Source organism: Heterocephalus glaber, unplaced genomic scaffold, assembly GCF_053883595.1.
Source record: "Heterocephalus glaber isolate CG9 unplaced genomic scaffold, H.glaber_assembly_v1.0 deba00001610, whole genome shotgun sequence".
NCBI lineage: Eukaryota > Metazoa > Chordata > Mammalia > Rodentia > Bathyergidae > Heterocephalus > Heterocephalus glaber.
The window spans coordinates 6564528-6584892 of record NW_028258381.1 but is presented as its reverse complement, the minus strand read 5'-3'; the positions used below and the strand labels follow the sequence as shown (position 1 = coordinate 6584892).

Here is a 20365-nt window from a genome sequence, read left to right as displayed (position 1 = left end):
GCCTTGAAGAAGTGTCTATTCAAGTCCTTTCTCCATGTTAAATTGGGCTATTTGACATTTATCAATGAGCTTTAATAGTTCCTTATATGTTTTTGATACTAGGCCCTTATCAGACATATAGCAGGTAGCTATTTTCTCTGATTTTTTTACTTTCTTTATGGAATTCTTTACTTTCTTTATGTATCTTTTAATAAACAAAAATGTTTAATTTTGGTGAAATCTAATCTAATCTAATTGTTTGCTTTAGTGCTTATTTTAGGGTTAGATCAGAGAATCATTTGCCAGTGTCAGGGTCATAAAAAGGTACTCCTATCTTTTCTTCCAAGAGTTTTATAACTTTAGCTCTTGCCTTTAGGCATTTTCTGAGTTAAATTTTGCATATAATATGGGATATGTGTTGAAATTCCTCCCCATCTTTTTTCTTTTGGATCTGCAGTTGTCTAAGTACTGGTTGATAGGATGGTCTTCCTTCCCCGACAGTGAGTGATCACAGCACCTTTGTCACCTGTGGACTGTGACTGTCCTTCTGGACCCAGTTCCATTCCTTTCATGTGCATGTTTTTCCTAATGTCAACGAAGCACTGTCTTGGTTCCTGTCCCTTTACAGATAGTATTCCAGGTGGGATGTATGCCAACTTCAACTTATTTCCAAGACTGTTGGAATTCTGTGGATTTCCAAGTGAATTTAAAGATCAGATTGTCTTTTTGTATATAAGAAGGAAGTTGAATTTTCATGGGGTTGCATTGAATCTTTAATTCAATTTGGACAGTACTGCCACTGTCATAACAGTGTCTTCCATTCTGTGATATTGAATATCTTTCCATTTGTCTGGATATGATTTAATTTGTTCCACCAGTGTCTTATAATTTTCAGTGCAAAACCCTTACAGGTGTTTTGTTGAATAATTGTAGGATATTTTATTCTTTTTGATGCTATTGTAAGTGGAATTTTTAAATAAAATTTTGAAGTGCTGCATAAAAATCATACCTATTTATGGCTATCATATTATGTTTTATTATGTGGACATTGTATAATGTTTAAATCAGCTTAAACATACCTATCATTCAAACTTTTATCATTTCTTTGTGATGAAAACATTCAAATTACTTTCTTGTAGCTTTTGAAATATACAATACGTCATCATCATCTGTAGTTACCCTACTGTGCCTCAGTAGCACACGAGAACTTCTTGCTCCTATCTAACTAACTTAGTGCCCACTGACCAGCTTCTCCCTCCCCCCATACTCTTCCAGTCTCTGCTGACCACCACTGTTCAGTCAGTATCTAAGAGATCAACTTTTTTAGATTATAAATGAGTGAGATCACATGCCTGGCTCATTTCACTTCAAGTAATGATCTTCTATTCCAACCAAGTTGTCACAAACAACAAGATTTCATTATTTTTATATAACTGAATAATATTCCGTGATGTATATATACCATATTTTCTTTATCTGCTTGTCGGTGATGGACACTTAGGTTAACTCTGTTCCTTGGCTATTATGAAGACCCCTGCAATAAACACGGAAAGCCAGATATCTTTGGTATACTTATTTCATTTCTTTTGGATTTATACTCAGTTGTGGGATGTCATATTTCTGCTTTTAGGGGATGTTTTCAGTATAATGTTAGCTGTTGTTTTTTAATAAATAGCTTCTGTTAAGTAAAGTCCCCTCTCTTGCTAATCTGTTTAGTGTTTTTTTTTTTTAAATCATAAAAGATGGTGGATTTCGTTAATTTTTTCTGGCTGTATTGTCATGATCATGTAAGACTGAGGGCCTTACCAAACGCTCCGAGGAGCTGACTAGTGAAGCACACCCAGAAATCCCAGTGGTGTCTTCAGAATGTAAGACCAAGAGCCTTACCAAACGCTCCAAGGAGCTGACTACAGCGAAGAACACCCGGGAAGGAACACACCGGACAAGTTGGAAAACAGACCTTTATTAGTCTGGCCTGATGGCACTCCCAAAGCAAAATAGCTTAGAGAGGCACTGGTTCAGAATCCGAGGCTGTTTTTATAGGGGGTTGAGGGGGAAGTTAACATGTTAAAGAAAAGGGGACAAAGGTTAGTGGTCGACTGTCACATATTGATGGTCAGCAGACATCTGCAGCTTGTTCTAACAATTGTGGTGCCTAGAATATCAGTTCCGGATAAACAAAGAGTTGAGTAGTTTACTCTGGGACTCTAGGTCTGTTACAGATCCCTATCTAGCGTCCCTAGACTAACAAGCATCTCCATCCATTAACTCACATTTTAATCACAATGGGGCTGGAGAAAAAGGAACAAAGGTTATGCAGTCCCACAATCTTATCCCTCTTTTCTTGTTCTGTTAGTAAGGTGTATTACATGGATTGATATTTGCATATTCCACCAACTGTGTATTCCTCAGATGAACCCCACTGGTCATGATGTAATACTTCTTATAATTATTGCATTCAGCTTTCTTGTGTTTTATAGACTATGTTTGCACATATATTTACAAGAAATATTATTGTTTTATATTTTCCTTTTCTTGCTATGTAATTATCTGGCTTTTATATCAGGGTAATACTGAGCCTCATAAAATAAATTATGAAGTATTACCCTCTTTTCTGTTTATTTGAAATATTTTGAAAATGATTGCTGTTAATCATAGTATTTTGAGGGGGTAGAATTTACAAGTAAATATTTCTTGAAATCTGGTTCTGAGTTTTTCTTTTTGGAAATTTTTTCTGAACTAATAATCTTATTTGTTAAAGATCTATTTCTTCTTTTGTTAATTTTGATAATGTATGTGTTATTTAGGGATTGATCCATTTTATCTAGGTTATCTAATTTGTTGGCATACAATTGATATAATCATTCATCTTATTCCCTGATAATCCTTTTTATGTATGTAAAGTCAATTGTAATGTGTCTTCTTTCATTCTTAAGTTTAGTAACTTGTACCCCTTTCTCTCTTTTACATTGCTTGTTTCTCAACATGGATTTTAATTATTGTAATCATTTCTTTTTTTTTTTTTCTTCAGTACCAGGGATCAAACTTAGGACTTTGTGCTTGCGCAGCGGGCACTGGAACCACTGAGCTAAATCCTATAATCATTTCTTTATGTACCTTTTAAAACTGAGAAATAAAAGGAGTTTCAAACAATACATTTATATTCTTTTATACTTCCTTATTCAGTTAACTTTACTTGATTATTTCCTCATGTAGATTTGAATTATCATTTAGAGTCTTTGGTTTTATTTGAATTAGGGCTTCACTATATTGTCCAGGCTAAGCTTGAACTCATGATCCTCCTGCCTCAGCCACAAGGGTAGCTGTGATCATAGGTGGGTACTATTGTGGTTCTTCCAGTAATTTTTTATTCAGCCTGAAGCTTTTGTCATAGAGAAGATTTGTTAGCAATAGACTTTCTCAATCTTTATTTGTCTTGGAATGCCTTACAGATAATTTTGTTTGATATGGAATGACTGCTTGAAGTTTTATTTCATTTCAGAATTTTGAATATGGGAACTCATATTTATTGCTTTTTGAACTTTGCCATGGTTTCTGATTAGAAATCAGCTGATAACTTTATTGCAAATCCTTTGTATGTGATGACTTGCTTCCGTGTTGTTGCTTTTAAGATTTTCTCTTTTGACATTGATTTTGATACATCAGTCTGTGGATAACTGTGTTTATCTGACTTGGAGTTTGTTTATCTTCTTGGAAATGTAGATTAGTGGTTTTCAACAAATGTGGGAGATTTTCAGACATTATTGCTTCAAATATTCTTTCTGCTCTCTCTCTCTCTACTCTCCATCTGAGCGAGACTCCCAGTACATTGGTATGCTTGGTGATAGACCATATTTACTCAGTTTTCTTCATGTTTTTTCTTTCCATTCCTCAGATTGGATACTCAATTGACCCATCTTCAAGTTTACTGATTCTTTTTTCTGCCTGCTCAAATATGCTGTTGAGCCCTTATGGTAAATTATTAATTTCAGTTATTATATTTTTTGACTTTGGAAGTTTTGTTTTATTTTTATAATTTTAACCTCCTTATTGATATTCTTTATTAGGTGAGACCCCATCAGTTAACTTGTTACTTAATGATTGAAGGGAGATTTCCTTAAATGCCTGGAAACCAAAGTACTTATTTTTTGTGTTCTTGATGATAGCCATTCTGGCTAGGGTGAGATAGAATCACATTGTAGCTTTGATTTGCATTTCCTTGAAGGCTGAAGATATCTAACAATTTTTTATATAATTATTGATTTTTCATACGTCTTTTGAGAAGTGTCTTGCTAAATTTACTCACCCATGTATTGATTGTGGTTATTTTGGTGTTAAGTTTTTTGAGTTCTTTATGTATTCTAGATATTAATCGTCTGTCAGAATGCCTAGTAAAGACTTTCTCCATTCTGCAGGTTATCACTTCACTCAGCTAATTATGTTCTTTTCTGTGCAGAAGCTCTTTAATTTGATATAGTTCCATTTGATCATTTTTGTTATTATTTTCTGTGCTACTGGAGTCCTGCTCAGGAAGACTTTGCCTGTGCTTATTACTTCCAGTGTTTCCCATATGTTTTTTGTCTAGCAGTTTCAAAGTTTCAGGCCTTACATGTAGGCCTTTGATTCATTTTGGATTGATTTTTTGTAAGGGTAAAAGAGATCTAGTTTCAGTCTTCTTCATATGGATTTCAGTTTTCACAGCTTCTTTTGTTTAAGAGGTTGTCTTTTCTCCAACTTATGTTTTTAGCTTCTTTACCCAGAATAAGATGGCTATAGTTGCATATGTTTGTTTCTGTATCCTCTCTTCAATGGTATAGGTTTGTGTGTCTATTTTTGTGCCAGTATCATGTGTTTTTGTTATGATGGCTTTGTAGTATATTGTCGGAGTTCACGACCATGGCACAGAGCAAAAGGATGAAAGATTACTCAAAGATTACTCAATGTCCAATCCAAACTCCAAGAGAACCCAGAAGGGTTGCCATTAAACAAGACCCTTCAGCATGAGAAAGTCTCAAAGGACAGCCCCAAACTGAAGCTTCTGTGGCCTTTTATTAATAGAACCAGGAAGCAAGGATAAGAGAAAAATTAAGACCATCTGGGCAGCAACTCATGTAGGGGACAGGGGCAGGACAGGAGGCCAGGGTGGTCTGTTGAATGACTGACCTTGGGACCAATCTAAACGTAAATTGCAGTATGGGGAGGACAAAGATCAGAGCATTTGTTTTTGTTTTTGGTACTGGGGATCAAACTCTGGACCTTGCACTTTCAGGGCAGGCGGCAGAACCACTGAGCTAAATCCCTGGGCCCCAGAGCATTCTTTCCTTTAGGCAGTGTGTTTGGATCCTACTTGTACTTGTGGTCCTGTAGATTTTTAACATCTAACCATGAATTCCAGGGGGTTTTTCGGTGTGTGCCTCCCAAAGTCCCTTATCTCTGCATATTCATCTCATACATACCTCTGGCCAAGCCTCTCCATGGTATATTTTGAAATTGGGTATTGTGATGTCTGTTTCTTTTTGCTCGGAATTTCATTGGCTCTTCTGGGTCTTTTGTGTTCCAAATGAGTTTCAGGGTTTTTTGTTTTGTTTTAGTTTTTTGAAGAATACCTTTGGTGTTTTGATGAGAATTGCATTGAATTGGCAGAGTGCTTTCAGTAATATGGTTAATACTGCTAGTTAGTAATACTAATTCTCTTGCTCCATGCACAGTGGAGCTTTTTACATCGTTTCTTTTTCAATTTCTTTCTTCAGTGTTCTGTAATTTTCATTGGAGAGGTATTTTACCTCCTTGATTAAGCTCATTTGTAGGTATTTTATTCATTTATTTTTGAACCTATTGCGAATGGGATTGTTTTTTACTAGGTTCATTACTGGTGTATAGGAAAGCTATTTTTATATGTTGATTTTGTATCCTGTCACTTTGCTAAATTTATCAGATCTATAAATATTGAGGCTGATAGATAAACTCTGTCATAATTCCAAAAAGAAAGAGAAAAAAGACCCAAACTAATTAAATTACAGGTGAAAACCACAGTATTACAACAGATACCTGAATTTCAGAGGATTATTAGGTGCTATTTTGAAAACTTACATTCCAATAAATTAGAAAATCCAGAATAAATGAATAAATTTCTAGATACATGCAGCCTACCAAAATTGAACTAAGGAGGATATAAAAAAACCAACAGAGCCAGGTGTCTTGGCACACACCTGTAATCCCAGCATTTAGTCTGAGGAAGGAGAACTGCAAGTTCCACTTCTTCCTGGGCAATTAAGCAAGGCCCTGCTTCAAAATAAAAGCAAAAAGATGTGAGGATGTAGCTCAGTGCAAAAGCCAGGGGTTCAATAACTAGTAATAGTAGTAATACACACACACACACACACACACACATCTAATATCACACATATACACCTACATACACATAAGTACATATGCACACACACAAAAGATCAGTAAGAAGCAATGAGATGAAAGCAGTAGTAAAAGTCTCTAAACAAACAAAAGCCCAGAACCAGGTAGACTGACTGCTGAATTTTACCAGACATTTAAAGAACATCAACATTCCATGGTCCATGAAATACAAAGGGAAAGAATGTGCCTAATTTAATTCTACAAAGCCAACATTAGTTTCACTGATACCAAAAACTACATAAAGACTCAACAACAAACCAAAAGTACACACCAAGGTCCTTATAAACATAAATACAAATTCCTGAATAAAATTCTTACAAACAATTCAACAACACCATATTAAAAATTATATGATTAAGTCAGTTTTGTCTTGGAGGTGGAAGTATGGTTCAGTATTCATAAATCAGTTAAGTGTAGTACACCACATAAATAGAATCAAAGATAAAAATCTTATTATCTAAATAGATGCTGAAAAAAACTTTCAACAGAATTAAACTTCTATTCATGATAATAAAAAAAAACCTGAAGAAACTCGGTGTAGAAGGAGCTTACTCTATGTAATAAAACATACATAAAACAAACTCACAGCCACATCCTCTTGAATGGGCAAAATCTGAAAGCATTTCCCTAAACATCAAGAGACAAAGGTGTCTACTCTTATCAATCCTGTTCAATATATTAGTTGAAATTTTAATCAGAGCATTTAGACAAAGGATGCAAATGGTGCTATAGAGCCAGGTGAGTTGGAACAATAGAGATGGGCCACTCTCTGAATTAGAGTCCTTTATTATTATTATAAGCCAGCCTTGGAGAATGGCTCATACCAGAAAAGCTCTGGACAAAGGAGAGGCAGTTTGCAGGGTCCTTTTAAGGGCTCTTCTATTTGGGGAGTGCTTAGGGAGAGGGGGGACACAAGCAGAATTTCACAGGAGCAGAACTTGCTAAGGCCCTGGGGGTTGGGAAAGTTTCACACAGTTTAATTAAAACGAAGTATCACACAGGTGCAGAGTTTTCTGTTTACAAAATAGTAAAGATAGCATACTTGCAGACTCACACAGGTGCAGAGCATCCTGTTTACAGGGCAGTAAAAGTAACATATTTGCAGATTCACACAGGTTGTAGCCTTTTGTGGTGCATTAACAGGGGACTCCCAAGGAGGAAGGGGAAGGTGACCACCAGGAATTACTCCACTTTACACAAATGGAGTCAAGTTGGCTATCACAATGGGAAAAAAGAACTCAAATTATCTCTATTTGCAGATATGTGCCTTTACTTAGAAGACTCTAAAAGCTCTATCATGTATGTTTACTTCTTCCAATGAAATTGAAGTTATTTAGTCACCTTGAGGCTTTGATTAGGAATACAGCCAACTCACAGACTAATTTGCTCAGAATTTAGATCCTTATAATTTTACATATTATCCAAGAACATGATGTGATTTTTCTGCATATTCGTGTTTTAATTGTATGTCTCTTTTAAAAGTTATTTTAAAAACTATATAGAACATTCACAAATTTTAAATTTATCTTTCATTTTACTTGTATTTTTTAAAAATTATAATAGGTATTGTTGTGCCCAGATCGCGAAGTCCCCAAAGACCACCAAGGAGTCATTTCCGATGTAAACACACGAGGATCATTTATTCAAGCGCGAGCAGGGGCACTCAACTGTCACCTACGCAGTGGATCAGGATTGAGAGCCTCGAATTCCAAATCAGCAGGCTTTTTATTGTGGCTACCGCAAGGTTTGGGGATGTTCCATTTAGCAGTTACATGATTGGTTGATATTTAGCAAGCATGGGGGTTGAGGGGTGGCTACATGTAGAGTTTATGGGAAAAAGGAACAATCAGCAAATTGACAGAATGTTCTATAGGTAATGGGCCCAGGAACATCTGTTTTCTGGGCAGACAGAGGATTGAGTTAGGAGCTGTGTCTCTTTTTTTTATCTGTTGTCCCACAGCAAGGACATTTTATCATTAGTTTATGGGCACAAAGGAGACTAGGGGAATAGTTGACTTCAGTGAAGTGGAATTTAGTCAAGGCCACTTTACTGTCTTATATTTAAGATGGAGTCAAACTTTAAAATGGAGTTAGTTAGGTCTCACAGTATAGAGTAAATATGGATGATTAATTATCTTTACATCACTGAAGTAGTCCATATACGCTGTTTTTATACTGCATGACTTAGCATTTTTTTCCAACTGTTAAATAATTACTTTGTTGAACACTTACATGGTACTCTTAAGGTTTTTTTTTAATTAATTTTATTGGTACATTTTAGGTATACAATATAATGACATTCATCATTGGAAATTTGCACCTTTACATAATCTCTCTTGGTTCTTATTTTTCCCCTTTCCTCTGCCTTCCCTTCAATCCCACTATCCCTACCTATTTACAAAGACTTTGTTTCTATTTTTTCATTTTCTCATATTAATTCCATTCCCTTCTTTCCTTTCCCCTACCCCTCTCATTTCCCCTACCCCTTTGCCCCCTTTCTTCCTATTTCACATTATCTATTACACCTTTTAGTCCTTATTTGCACTTTCAGTTTCTCACACTAGAGAAACTATTCAGTATTTACACGTGTGTCCTATTTATTTCACTTATGAGTATCACATCAATGTGCATACATTTAGCTATTAATGTCTCTAATTTCTTACTTTTTATGGCAGAATGGTACTCCATTTTATTAAAAAAAAACACATTTTCTTTATCCAGCCTCCAGTTGATGGGCAATTGGACTGCTTCCAAGTTTTACCTATTTCAAATTGTGCTTCTATGAACATGGGTACAGATATGTCACTGTGGTATAATTCTTTTAATTCTTTGGGGGAAGACACCCAGCAGGAGAATAGCTGGGTCAAATGAGACTTCCAGTCCTAGTTTTTTGAGGTATCATCATACTGATTTCCACAGTGGTTGCACCAGTCTACACTCCCAACAGCAGTGGAGCAGGGTTCCTCTTTCCCTACAGCCCCACCAGCATTTGTTATTGGTTGATTTCTTGATAGCAGCCATTCTTTCTGGAGATGGAATCTCAGCGTTGTTTTCATTTGCATTTCTCAAATGACCAGTGATGTTGAACATTTTCTCATATGTTTATTTGGTATTTCTAGTTCTTTGTCTGAGAAATGTCTTTATTTCAGATCCCCATTTTCAGATTGGGTCTTTAAATTTGGGAGGTCTGATTTTTTTAAGTTCTTTATAGATTCTAGATAGTAGACCTCTGTCTGAAGAACAGCAGGTGAATATTTTTTCCCACATTGTGGGTTGTTTCTTCCCTCTTTGGTGGTGTCTCTTGCTGTGCAGAAGATTTTTAATAGGAAGAGAGCCCACTTGTTGATTGTTTGTGCTAGCTCATGGGCAACTGAGGTTTTGTTCATAAAATCTTTTCCTACACTTTTTAATGTTTTGCTTACACCAATGTCTTCAAGAGTTCTACCTAACTTCTGTTCCAGCTGGTTTAGCATTTCTGTTTTAATATTTAGATCTTTAATCCCTTTAGATTTTAGTTTAGTGCATGGTGAGAGATATAGGTCTAGTTTTAATCTTTGCATGTTGACACCCAAATTTTCTAGCACCATTTATCAAAGAGGCTATCTTTCCTATAGTGAGGGTGTTTGGCTCCTTTGTCAAAGCTGAGGTGGCTGAGTGTGTTTGGAGTTGTTTCTGCATCTTCTAATCTGTTCTATTGGTCTTCAGGTCTGTTTCTTTCCAGTACCATGCTGTTTTTCTCACAGTAGCTTTATAGTATGGTTTCAACTTGAGGGTTGTGATACCCCTGCTATGTCTCCATTACCTAGAATTGCTTTTGCTATTCTTGGTCTCTTCTTGTTCCAAATGAATTTTCGGATAGTTTTCTCAAGGTCCTTGAAGTATGCTGCTGGGATTTCAGTTGGGTTTGCATTGAATCTATATAGCAGTTTTGGAAATATGGCCATTTTCACTATGTTGATTCTTCCTACCCAGGAGCAAGGAATGTCTTTCCATTTTCTGATATCCTCTTCAATCTCTCTTTTCAGAGTGCTATAGTTTTCAGAGAAGAAGTCTTTGATTTCTTTTGTTAGGTTGATTCCTAGGTATTTTGGCTTTTTGGATGCTATTGTGAAAGGAATTATTTGCCCTATTTCTGTCTCAGTGAGTCTATTGTTCGTATAGAGGAAAGCTATTGATTTTTGGGTGTTGACCTTGTATCCACCTATTTGGTTATTAAGTCTAGAAGACTTCTGGTAGAGTTCTTTGGTCTTCTATATAGAGTAGCATGTCATCTGCAAATAATGACAATTTGACTTCTTCATTTCCTATCTTTATTCCTTTTAATTTTTCTCTTGTCTAATTGCAATGGCAAACATTTCCAAAACTGTATTGCACAGGAGTGGTGATAGTCGATATCCTGATTCCTGATTTTAGTGTGAAGGGTTTCAGTTTTTGACCATTTAATATGATATTGGCTGTTGGTTTCTCACAGATGGCTTTTATCAGATTCAGGTAGAGACTATTCATTCCAATTTTTTTGTAAGGTTTTCATCATAAATTTCATGTTGGATTTTGTCAAATGCTTTTTCTGCATCTATTGAGATAATCATATGGTTTTCTATTGATATAGTATATTACATTGATTGATTTGCATATGTTGAACCATCCCTGCATCCCTCAGATGAATCCCACTTGATCAGGTTGTATGATCTTCTTGATGATCTTCTACCTTCTGTTTGCCAATACTTACTAAGGGTTTTTGTATCTATAATCATTAGTGAGATTGGCCTATAGTTCTCTTTTTTGGTTGGGTCTTTCTCTGCTTTGGGGATCAAGGTGAAGCTTCCTTACAGGAGTGAATTTGAAAGTATTACTTCCCTTTCAATTTTATTGAATAGTTTAAAGAGTAGTGGCAGTAATGCTTCTCTAAATGTCTTGTAGAATTCAGCAGTGAAGCCATCAGGACCTGGGCTTTTTTTTTGTTGGTAAGTTTTTAACTATGTTTTCAATTGCATTGATTGGTATTGGATTTTTTAGAAATTTTAGGTCCTCTTTGTTCAAATTTGGCAATTCATACATATCTAGGAATCTGTCCATTTCTTCTGCGTTGTCCATCTTATTGGCGTATAGGTTCTGGAAGTAGGTATTGATGATTCTCTGGAGTTCTGCTGGGTCTGTTGTAATTTCACCCTTTTCTTTCCTAATTGCATGGATTTGGGCCTTTTCTTTCCTTTCTCTGATAAGGTTGGCTAAGGGTTTGTCAATTTTGTTGATTCTTTTGAAGAACCTACTCTTGGCTTCATTGATTTGTTTTGTATCATTCTCTTAGTTTCCATTGCAGTGATTTCTGCTCTGATCTTTATAATTTCCTCCCTTGTATGATGTTTAGGTTTGTTCTGCTCTGGTTTTTCTAGAAGCTTGAGTTTCAGCACAGCTTGTTTAATTTGCTCACTCTGTTTTCCTAATATGAGTATTCACTGCTATGAATTTCACACATAAGACTGCTTTCATTATGTACCATAGATTCTGATGTGTTGTATTGTCATTGTCATTAAATTTCAGGAACTGTCTGATTTCTTCTTTAATTTCCTCTGTGACCCATTGGTTATTCAGAAATGTGTTGTTCAATTTGCATGTGTTTAAAAATTCTTGCACTTTCTTTAGCTATTAATTTCTAATTTCATCATACTATGGTCTGGTAACATACAGGGGATAACTTCAATTCCTTTGCACTTACTTAAACATGTTCTATGAGCAAGTATGTGATCTATTTTTGAGAATGACCCATGTACAGCTGAAAAGAATGTATGTTCTGATTTTATGGGGTGGAACACTCTGTAAACATCTGTTAAGTTCATTCGTTCAAGAGTTTGATGGATTTCTAGTATTTCATTGCTTATTTTTTGTCTAGTTGATCTATCTATTTGTGACAGTGGGGTATTGAGGTTCCCTACTACTGTTGTATTAGTGCTTATATCATTTTTCATGTCCATTAGTATTTGTTTTATATAGTTCAGTGCACTAGTGTTTGGTGCATATATATTAATGATTGTCATCTCTTCCTCTTGGATTGTTCCCTTTACAAGGATGTGTTGTCCTTCTTTGTCTCTCTTAATTAGTGTTGGTTTGAAATCCACTTGATATTCAAAGAGCATAGCTACTTCTGCTTTTTGGGGGGTTCCTGTCACATGGAATATTATTTTCCACCCTTTAACTTTCAGTCTGTGAGTTTCTTTTTGAATGACATGTGTTTCTTGTATGCAGCATATTGGTGGATCTTGCTTCTTGAACCATTCTGCCAGTCTATTTCTTTTGATTATTTAATTGACACCATTAAAATTGATGATTATAACTGACACCTATTGATTTATCATTGTCATGACTTTTTCTTTTTGTTGCATTCTCCCCCTTTTCATTTAATTTCTTGTCGAACCCGATGGGTTCATTCTGCTGTGCTTCCTGGGCTTGTGATCCTCATTGTCTTTTCCTAGGATATTGTTTAAAGTTTTTTTTGAGTGCTGGTTTGGTATTCATGAAGTTCCTAAGGTGCTCTTTGTCATGAAAGTATCTTATTTCTCCATTAATTTTCAAAGATAGTTTTTCAGGGCACATCAATCTGGGTTGGAGGCTGTTTTCCTTTAGGGCTTGAAATACATCACTCCAAGCTCTTCTTGCCTTGAGGGTTTGCATTGAGAAGTCTGCTATGATTCTGATGAGCTTTCCTTTGTACATGATTTGTTTTTTTTCTCTAACTGCCTGTAAAATTTTGTTCTTCTCTTGGGTTTCTGGGAACTTAACTATTATATGCCTATGTGTCAATTTTTTTTGATCAAGGCTAGTTGGAGTCCTATGTGCCCCTTTATCTGTATGTCAAGTTCTTTTCCCCTAGCTAGGAAGCTTTCTGCTATCAGTTCTGTGAACAGTTTTTTTATGTCATCTGCACTCTCTCCTGTTTCTTCATTGACTCCAATCAGTCTTATGTTATTCTTCTTTGCATCATCTAGCAGCTGATGGATTGATTAGTTGTGGTCCCTTAGCATTTTAAAGAAAATTTTCTTTCCCTGGTCACTAATTGCAATCATATCTTCTATATCTGAAATTCTGTCCTCACATTGGCTTATTCTGCTGCATAGACATTCAATGGAATTTTTAATGTCTTGGAAATCTGTTTGCATCTATTTTATGGATTCCATTTGTTTCCTATGTTGGAATTCCATCATGTTCCTCATATCCTCTATTTTTTTTATCTGTGTCCTCTCTAGTTTTATTAGTCATGTCTTGCACTATCGGCACAATTGGCTGTTATCTGAGAAATTATTTCTGATTTCATTTTTTCAAGATCCTCTTTCGTTGACAGTTCAGGGAGTCCAGATGATTGAATATCAGATTGTTCCATCTCATTTCCCTTTGGGGTTGCTGTAGGTGATCTGGAAGTGTGGTTTTGAGACTTTTTTGTGTGTCTTCTCATTTTTTTTTTCTTTTTCTTCCACCATTAAGTTTATCGGTACATTTTAGGTATAAAATACATTTACATACATCATTGGGATCTTGTACCATTACATGAGTATCTTGGTTCTTATTTTTTTCCCCCTTCCCCTGCCCTACCCTCACCCCCTCCACTCCTCCCCACTTGTAAAGATCCCATTTCTATATTATTCCCTTTCTCGTATTTTTTCCCCTCTTTCCCCTCACCCCTCCCACTTCCCCCACCCCCCTAGACTTTTACTTTCTATTACACAATATCAATTACATATTCTTAAAATTAAAATATTAAGATCTAGGAGACATTACCACAGATGTTACAGAATTTAAAAGGATATAGAAAGCATATTTCAAAAATCTGTTTTGAAATAAATTTGACAACTTCTAAGAAGTACCTTGGAAGACAAATTAATGAAACTAACTCTGGAAGAAATATAAAATTTGAATAGCACCCATTAAAGAAAGTATATTTCTACCTTGAAAACCTACCTGTATGACAATAACAGGCTCATATACATTTTAACTGATAAATTATATCTAGCATTTAAAGCAGAAAAAAAAGGAACACTTCTCCCCTCATTTTAGGAACTCAACATTGTGCTAATCCTCAAACTGGATAAAGATAATAGAAGAAAAAAGTATGAACAATGATAGAAATTTGTTCAACAAAATAAGCTATTAGAAGTTAGATCTGGCAGTATGTAGAAAGTGGTTTTATTATAGGGATGGCAGTGTTGGTTCAGCATGGAAGATCCACCCCCAAAAGTCATCATTAACAGAGGAAAGGAAAAAGCCATATGATCCTGTCACTAGTTGGAGAAAAAGTATCAGACTAAATTCCACAGCTGTTCATGGTAGAAGCTATCAGGAGACTAGAAGTAGAACAGAACCTTCTCAACAGATTAAAGACTTGTACTCCATACTTCTAGTGAGAACACCTTATTTGAATGAAGAGGATACAATGCTTTCTCCTTAAGGTGGGGAACAAGGGCAGATATGCTTACGCTTTATCTGTCCATTAAACTTTGAAACCTAGGACCAACCAAAATAGTCTGGCAATAAAATGACACAATTAAGATAGGATTGGCAAGGTATAAGTAAAGTCTTTATATGTTATGAAATGATCATCTACAGAGAAAATACTAAGAAGTCTCTAGGAGCCCCTAGACCTTGTATTTGAATTTAGCAGGATTAGAAAACACAAGGTCTATATAAAAATTCAGGTCTGTGTATACTTGCTATAAATGAAGAATTGGATATTGAAATTTAAAAGTTATGTAGGAGTACAAAGGACCTAGAAAAGTTAAAAAAAAACTGTGTTGGAAGACATTTAATGCCTAATTTTAAGACTTGTTCTAAAGCTACAGTAATCAAGGCAGTGTTGGTGTAAGGAAAGACATATAGATCATTTGAATAAAACAAAGAATCTAGAAGTAGAACCACACATATGTGTTCCACTGAGTTTTGAAAGATTATTTAACATTAGCGTTTTATAGAATATAAACTCAATTCAAGAGCCAAAGAAAAGATAGTGTTTACAGCAAATGACACTAGAACACCTGGTATCTGTATATAACAAATTAACCTCAACCCTTTATTTCCATACATAAAAATAACTTGAAGGGATCTATGAACCTAAATATGAAAGCCTAAAAGCATAAAACTTTAAGAAGAATTTATAAGGGAAAATATTTATGAATTTAGGGTAGGCAAGAACTACTTAGGATACAAAAAACATGATGTAATAAAGAAAAAAATTGATAAATGAGATTCCATCAAAATTTAGAACTTTAAATGACATCATTAACATGAAAAGTAGTCCTAAACAGACCACATTTACAATGCATATAACCTATGACCAAAATGTTTCAAGAACTCGTACAGCTCATTAATAGACAACCCAATTAAAATGTAGACATAAGAAGATGATAAATAGCCAGTACAGCACCAGGAAAGGTGTGCAACTCTAGAATCAGAAAAATACTTATCAGTACAATAACAAGATTGAGTTATACACTTCTTAGGGAGATGAAGTTAAAAGTTTTAAAAGCCTTGTCATGACTTTTTCTTTTTATTGGATTCTCCTCCTTTGCCTTTAATATGTCACGCCCAATGGATTTATTCTGCTGGGCTTCCTGGGGTTGTGATCCTCATTGTCTTTTCCTAGAGCATTGTCTAAAATTTTTTGGAGTGCTGGTTTGGTATTCATGAAGTTCCTGAGGTGCTCTTTATCATGAAAGTATCTTATTTCTCCATCCATTTTGAAAGATAGTTTTGCAGGGTACATCAATCTGGGTTGGAGGCTCTTTTCCTTTAGGGCTTGAAATACATCACTCCAAGCTCTTCTTGCCTTGAGGGTTTGCATTGAGAAGTCTGCTGTGATTCTGATGGGCTTTCCTTTGTATATGATTTGTTTCTTTTCTTCCACTGCTTGTAGAATTTTGTTCTTCTGTTGGATTTCTGGAATCCTAACTATTATATGCCTATGTGTAGTTTTTTTTGATCAAGGCTAGCTGGAGTCCTACATGCCTCACTTATCTGTATGTCGATTTCTTTCCCCTCCTTGGGAAGTTTTCTGCCATCACTTCTGTGAAGAGTTTTTTTTATGTCATCTGCACTCTCTCCTCTTTCTTCATTGACTCCAATCAGTCTTATTTTATTCTTCTTTGTATCATCTAGCTGCTGGATTGATTTCTCATGTTCCCTTACAATTTTTCTTTTCGTGGTCATTAATTGCAATCTTATCTTCTATATCTGAACATTGGTTCATTCTGTTGCACAGACTTTTGATGGAGTTTTTAATCTTCTCAAAATCTGTTTGCATCTGTTTTATGGATTCCATTTGTTTCCTCTGCTGGGATTCCATCATGTTCCTCAGATCCTCTATTTTTTTATCTGTGTCCTCTCTAGATTTATTAATCATGTCTTGCACTATGAGCACAGTCTTTGCTGTTATCTGAGTAATTATTTCTGATTTCATTTTTCCCAGATCCTCTATTGTTGCCAGTTCAGAGAGTCCAGGTGGTTGAGTATCAGATTGTTCCATCTCGTTTCCCTTTGAGGTTGCTGTAGGTGATCTGGAAGTCTGTTTTTGAGGCTTGTTTATTTGTCTTCTTATTTCCACGTGTGTGGGGGGTGCACTTCTGGTGCCTGCACAGCTCACCTTCTCTGCCCTAGGAGCATGGAATGGTGGTGGGGAAGCTTCCTTCTGGGTGCTTGGACTGGCTCAACTTCTCTGCCCTAGGAGTGTGGAATGGTGGTGGGAGAGCTTCCTTGACATTTTTTCTCATTTCAATGCAGGTGGGTGGAGGGGTGTGTGCTGCTGGCACCCACGTGGCTCACCTTCTCCACACTGTGGGTGGCTCTGCTCTTCACATTGGGGGCAGTGATATTGCAGCCCGGAAGGATCTTCCTGGGTGCTGCGGGTGACTCTATCTCTTAAGTTTTTTAAGTAGGCAATCCAATGAATGTCTTTTAGATTTCACATATTATGGAGAACATATGATAAATGATAACTCTGATTCTTAATTTTTGACATTCATGCTCCTTATTTTATTTTATTTAGTAGTATTTTTTTGTTACCGGGCATTGAACTTGGGTCCTTGTGTTTGCAAGGCAGGCAGCGGAACCACTGAGCTAAATTCCTGGCTTTTGCTCATTTTATGACCTTCCATAATTTTATTCAATATCTCTATAAACATTGTATCAGAGCAGATATTCTTTTTTAATTCTAATCTATTTTGAGGGTAGCTTTAAAATTATAATACAGTAAAACTTCCAATAATAAAGAAATTTCAGTTATTATAGACAGGATTTATATTGTGTTACTTGAAATGGCTGTGATGTATTCACATTAAACATGCCTTTTGTTTTTGACTTGACATTATCACCCAACATCTTACAAAATATGTTTGCAGTGAGATATTTTTGTTTTTAATGTTCGTATTATCATCTCTCCTTTTTCTTTTTCTTTTGAAGTTAATATATTAAAGATGTATTGCCAAACAAATGTGCATAACTTAATGTTCTATCAGTGAGCTTTATCCTCATAATTTCTGTGTGTATTTCCTCAGACTCATTTGTATTCTGACTTTCATGATCACCAAATTTATTTGCTTTCATATTTAGTCTTAAAAGTCTGCATTTCTAAAACAAATCTTACTTGCCTTTGAGCTTTTTATAAATGGCACATAGTATGTTTTATTTAGTTAGTTTTGGTCATGAACCATTCTGATATAAATTTTTATGATATTTTTAAATGTACATATGTACATGTTAGGGAAGGGGTTGATGGTTCATAGGTATATTTTCTTTTTTTCATTTTTTTTAAGAGTAGGAAAAAATTTATTGAGAGAAAGAAAACTTCTGTCTAAGACAGAAGGGGGGCACCAACTCACCCAATTTCCCAAAGGTGTTTTATGGGACAAAGCCATGAGGTGAGTCAGGTTCAAGGTAGGACAAAACTACAGTCAACTAATGAGATTCCAAGTATAGTTGCTTAGGTAATATTGATCTAGTGAGAAATCACAAGAGGGACAAAACTATGAACCATAAATAAGGTTATGACAAGTATAGTCAGTTAGGTAATATTGATTAAATGGGGATCCAATGGGGAAACAAGTCAAAGTCACTCAGCAAGCATAGAAGGATTGAGCAAGGATTTTCAGTGGTAAGGGATGGGTCAGGGATCTTTCTTGGAAGATATTGGTCCCTCACCCAGGTGACTGATAGCTATTCAGAATATCAATCACTGCTATTCATGCTAGGGGGGTGTAGTAGTTTCTCTTCTTTTCAGTGTTGGCTTTCAGTGAATGTGTCTTGATTGTCCTCCATTTTGGCTCCTCTGCTGTCCTCCACATTGGCATCTCATGGGCTGGCCCTGTCTAACTGCCTACAAGATATCTAATTAAATTATCTGTATTTTCAACCATAGTAAATAAAATCAATGTCTTTAAAAAGAGCTACCAATTTAAATATGCACCATCCATGAGTGGGAGCTTCAGTTCCTGCACATCCTAAGCAACACTTGGTGTTGTCAGTCTTTCAGTTTTTTTTTTCCTTATGCACATGTGGTAGGGTTATATTACCCTTTAAATTTACACTTTTCTAGTTATTGATGTGTTTCAGTGCTTTTAAATATTGTATGTTTATTTCTATTAGGAATGATCTTTTATTAAGTAACAATTTGGTGTCATTCAATTTATCTGGTTATTTATCATTTTTGTTTTTTGTAAAATGAATGACATTTTGTCAGTTGTATGTGTTGCAGATGTTTAACTGGTTGACTTGTCTTTTAGGATAATTTCTGGTGTGAATTGGTGAGATCCATGCACCTATGGATGGATGTATTATAGTGTAGTTCATCAATTCATTTTATATCCATGTCTGCTTCCAGTTTTAATAGTCATTCCTTACTCCAAAGTCATGAACATACAGTATTTTCCTTTATATTCTTAAGAGCTTTATAGTTTTCTCTTTCACATTAAGAGCATCAGTCTTGCTAGAAGTTGCTTTTGTGAATGGGATGAAATATGTTTCAAGTTCAATTTGTTTTACATTTTAGGTAATTTCTCCCAGAACCATCTGTTGAGAAGATTACCCTCTCTTCACCACTATGTATAGCACAGGTCTGTCTCTCTCCCTCTCTTTCTTTCTCTCTCTTCTCTCCTTCCCTCCCCACTCTTTTTCTCTCCTTAAGAAAATAAATATGTGGATATGTTTCTGAATAGTTGATTCTAATATTTTTGTCTGTTTGCATATTCTAGTTTTTATTCCACATTATTTTAACTATACTACATTTATAATGTCTTAGCACTTAGTTATCTTGCTTTGTCCTTTTAAAAAATTGTCTTAGCTATATTTTCTTCCATTTTAATTTTTATATTAATATCAAATTATCTTGTTCAATTTCATAAAAACCTATGGATCTCTGGCTGGAATCATATGGAATTAATAGATAAATTTGGGAAGGGATATTGCAAGCAAGTATCATAATCCATGAGTACTGCATTACTTTTTATTTAGGTGTTCTCTCAATAATGTTTTACTTTTTTTTTTTTTTGCCTCAGCCCATTTTATATACCTTTTAAATTTCTTTTAAGTACTTGATATTTCAGATGATATTTGAAGGATATCTTAAAATTATTTTCTATTTTTTTTGCTCATTATGCAATTAATTTTTCTACATTCACTCATATTCAATAAATACTCTTCGTGGTAGTACACACTAGTAGATTTTATTGTATATAATCACATAATCGACAAATGGAGAGTTTATTTCTTCTTGAAAGTTCTTATACATAATCTGAATAATGGCAGTTTTATTTCTTCCTTTCAAGTTCTAACACTTTTATTTATCTTTTGTTTCTTAGTGCACTACTGAATGCATATAGTGAGATCTTGTTCTCAACTGCACAGAAAAATCTGTGAACATTTTACCACTAAGATTGATATTGGTTGTAGTGTTATTTTATTATTATTCTTGTGACTATCATTTGTCAAATGAAGAAATTCC

At 35.1% G+C, this 20365-nt stretch overlaps 1 protein-coding gene across 1 annotated transcript in view; it reads left to right on the top strand.

The window, feature by feature from the left end:
- The window catches only part of Wdr27 (WD repeat domain 27), a 187757-nt gene that overhangs the window by 161849 nt on the left and 5543 nt on the right, over window positions 1-20365 (top strand). Inside the window, 1 exon segment of the mRNA XM_087196013.1 lies at window positions 7954-8134. Within this exon segment, the coding sequence (XP_087052139.1) occupies window positions 7954-8134 (181 nt within the window).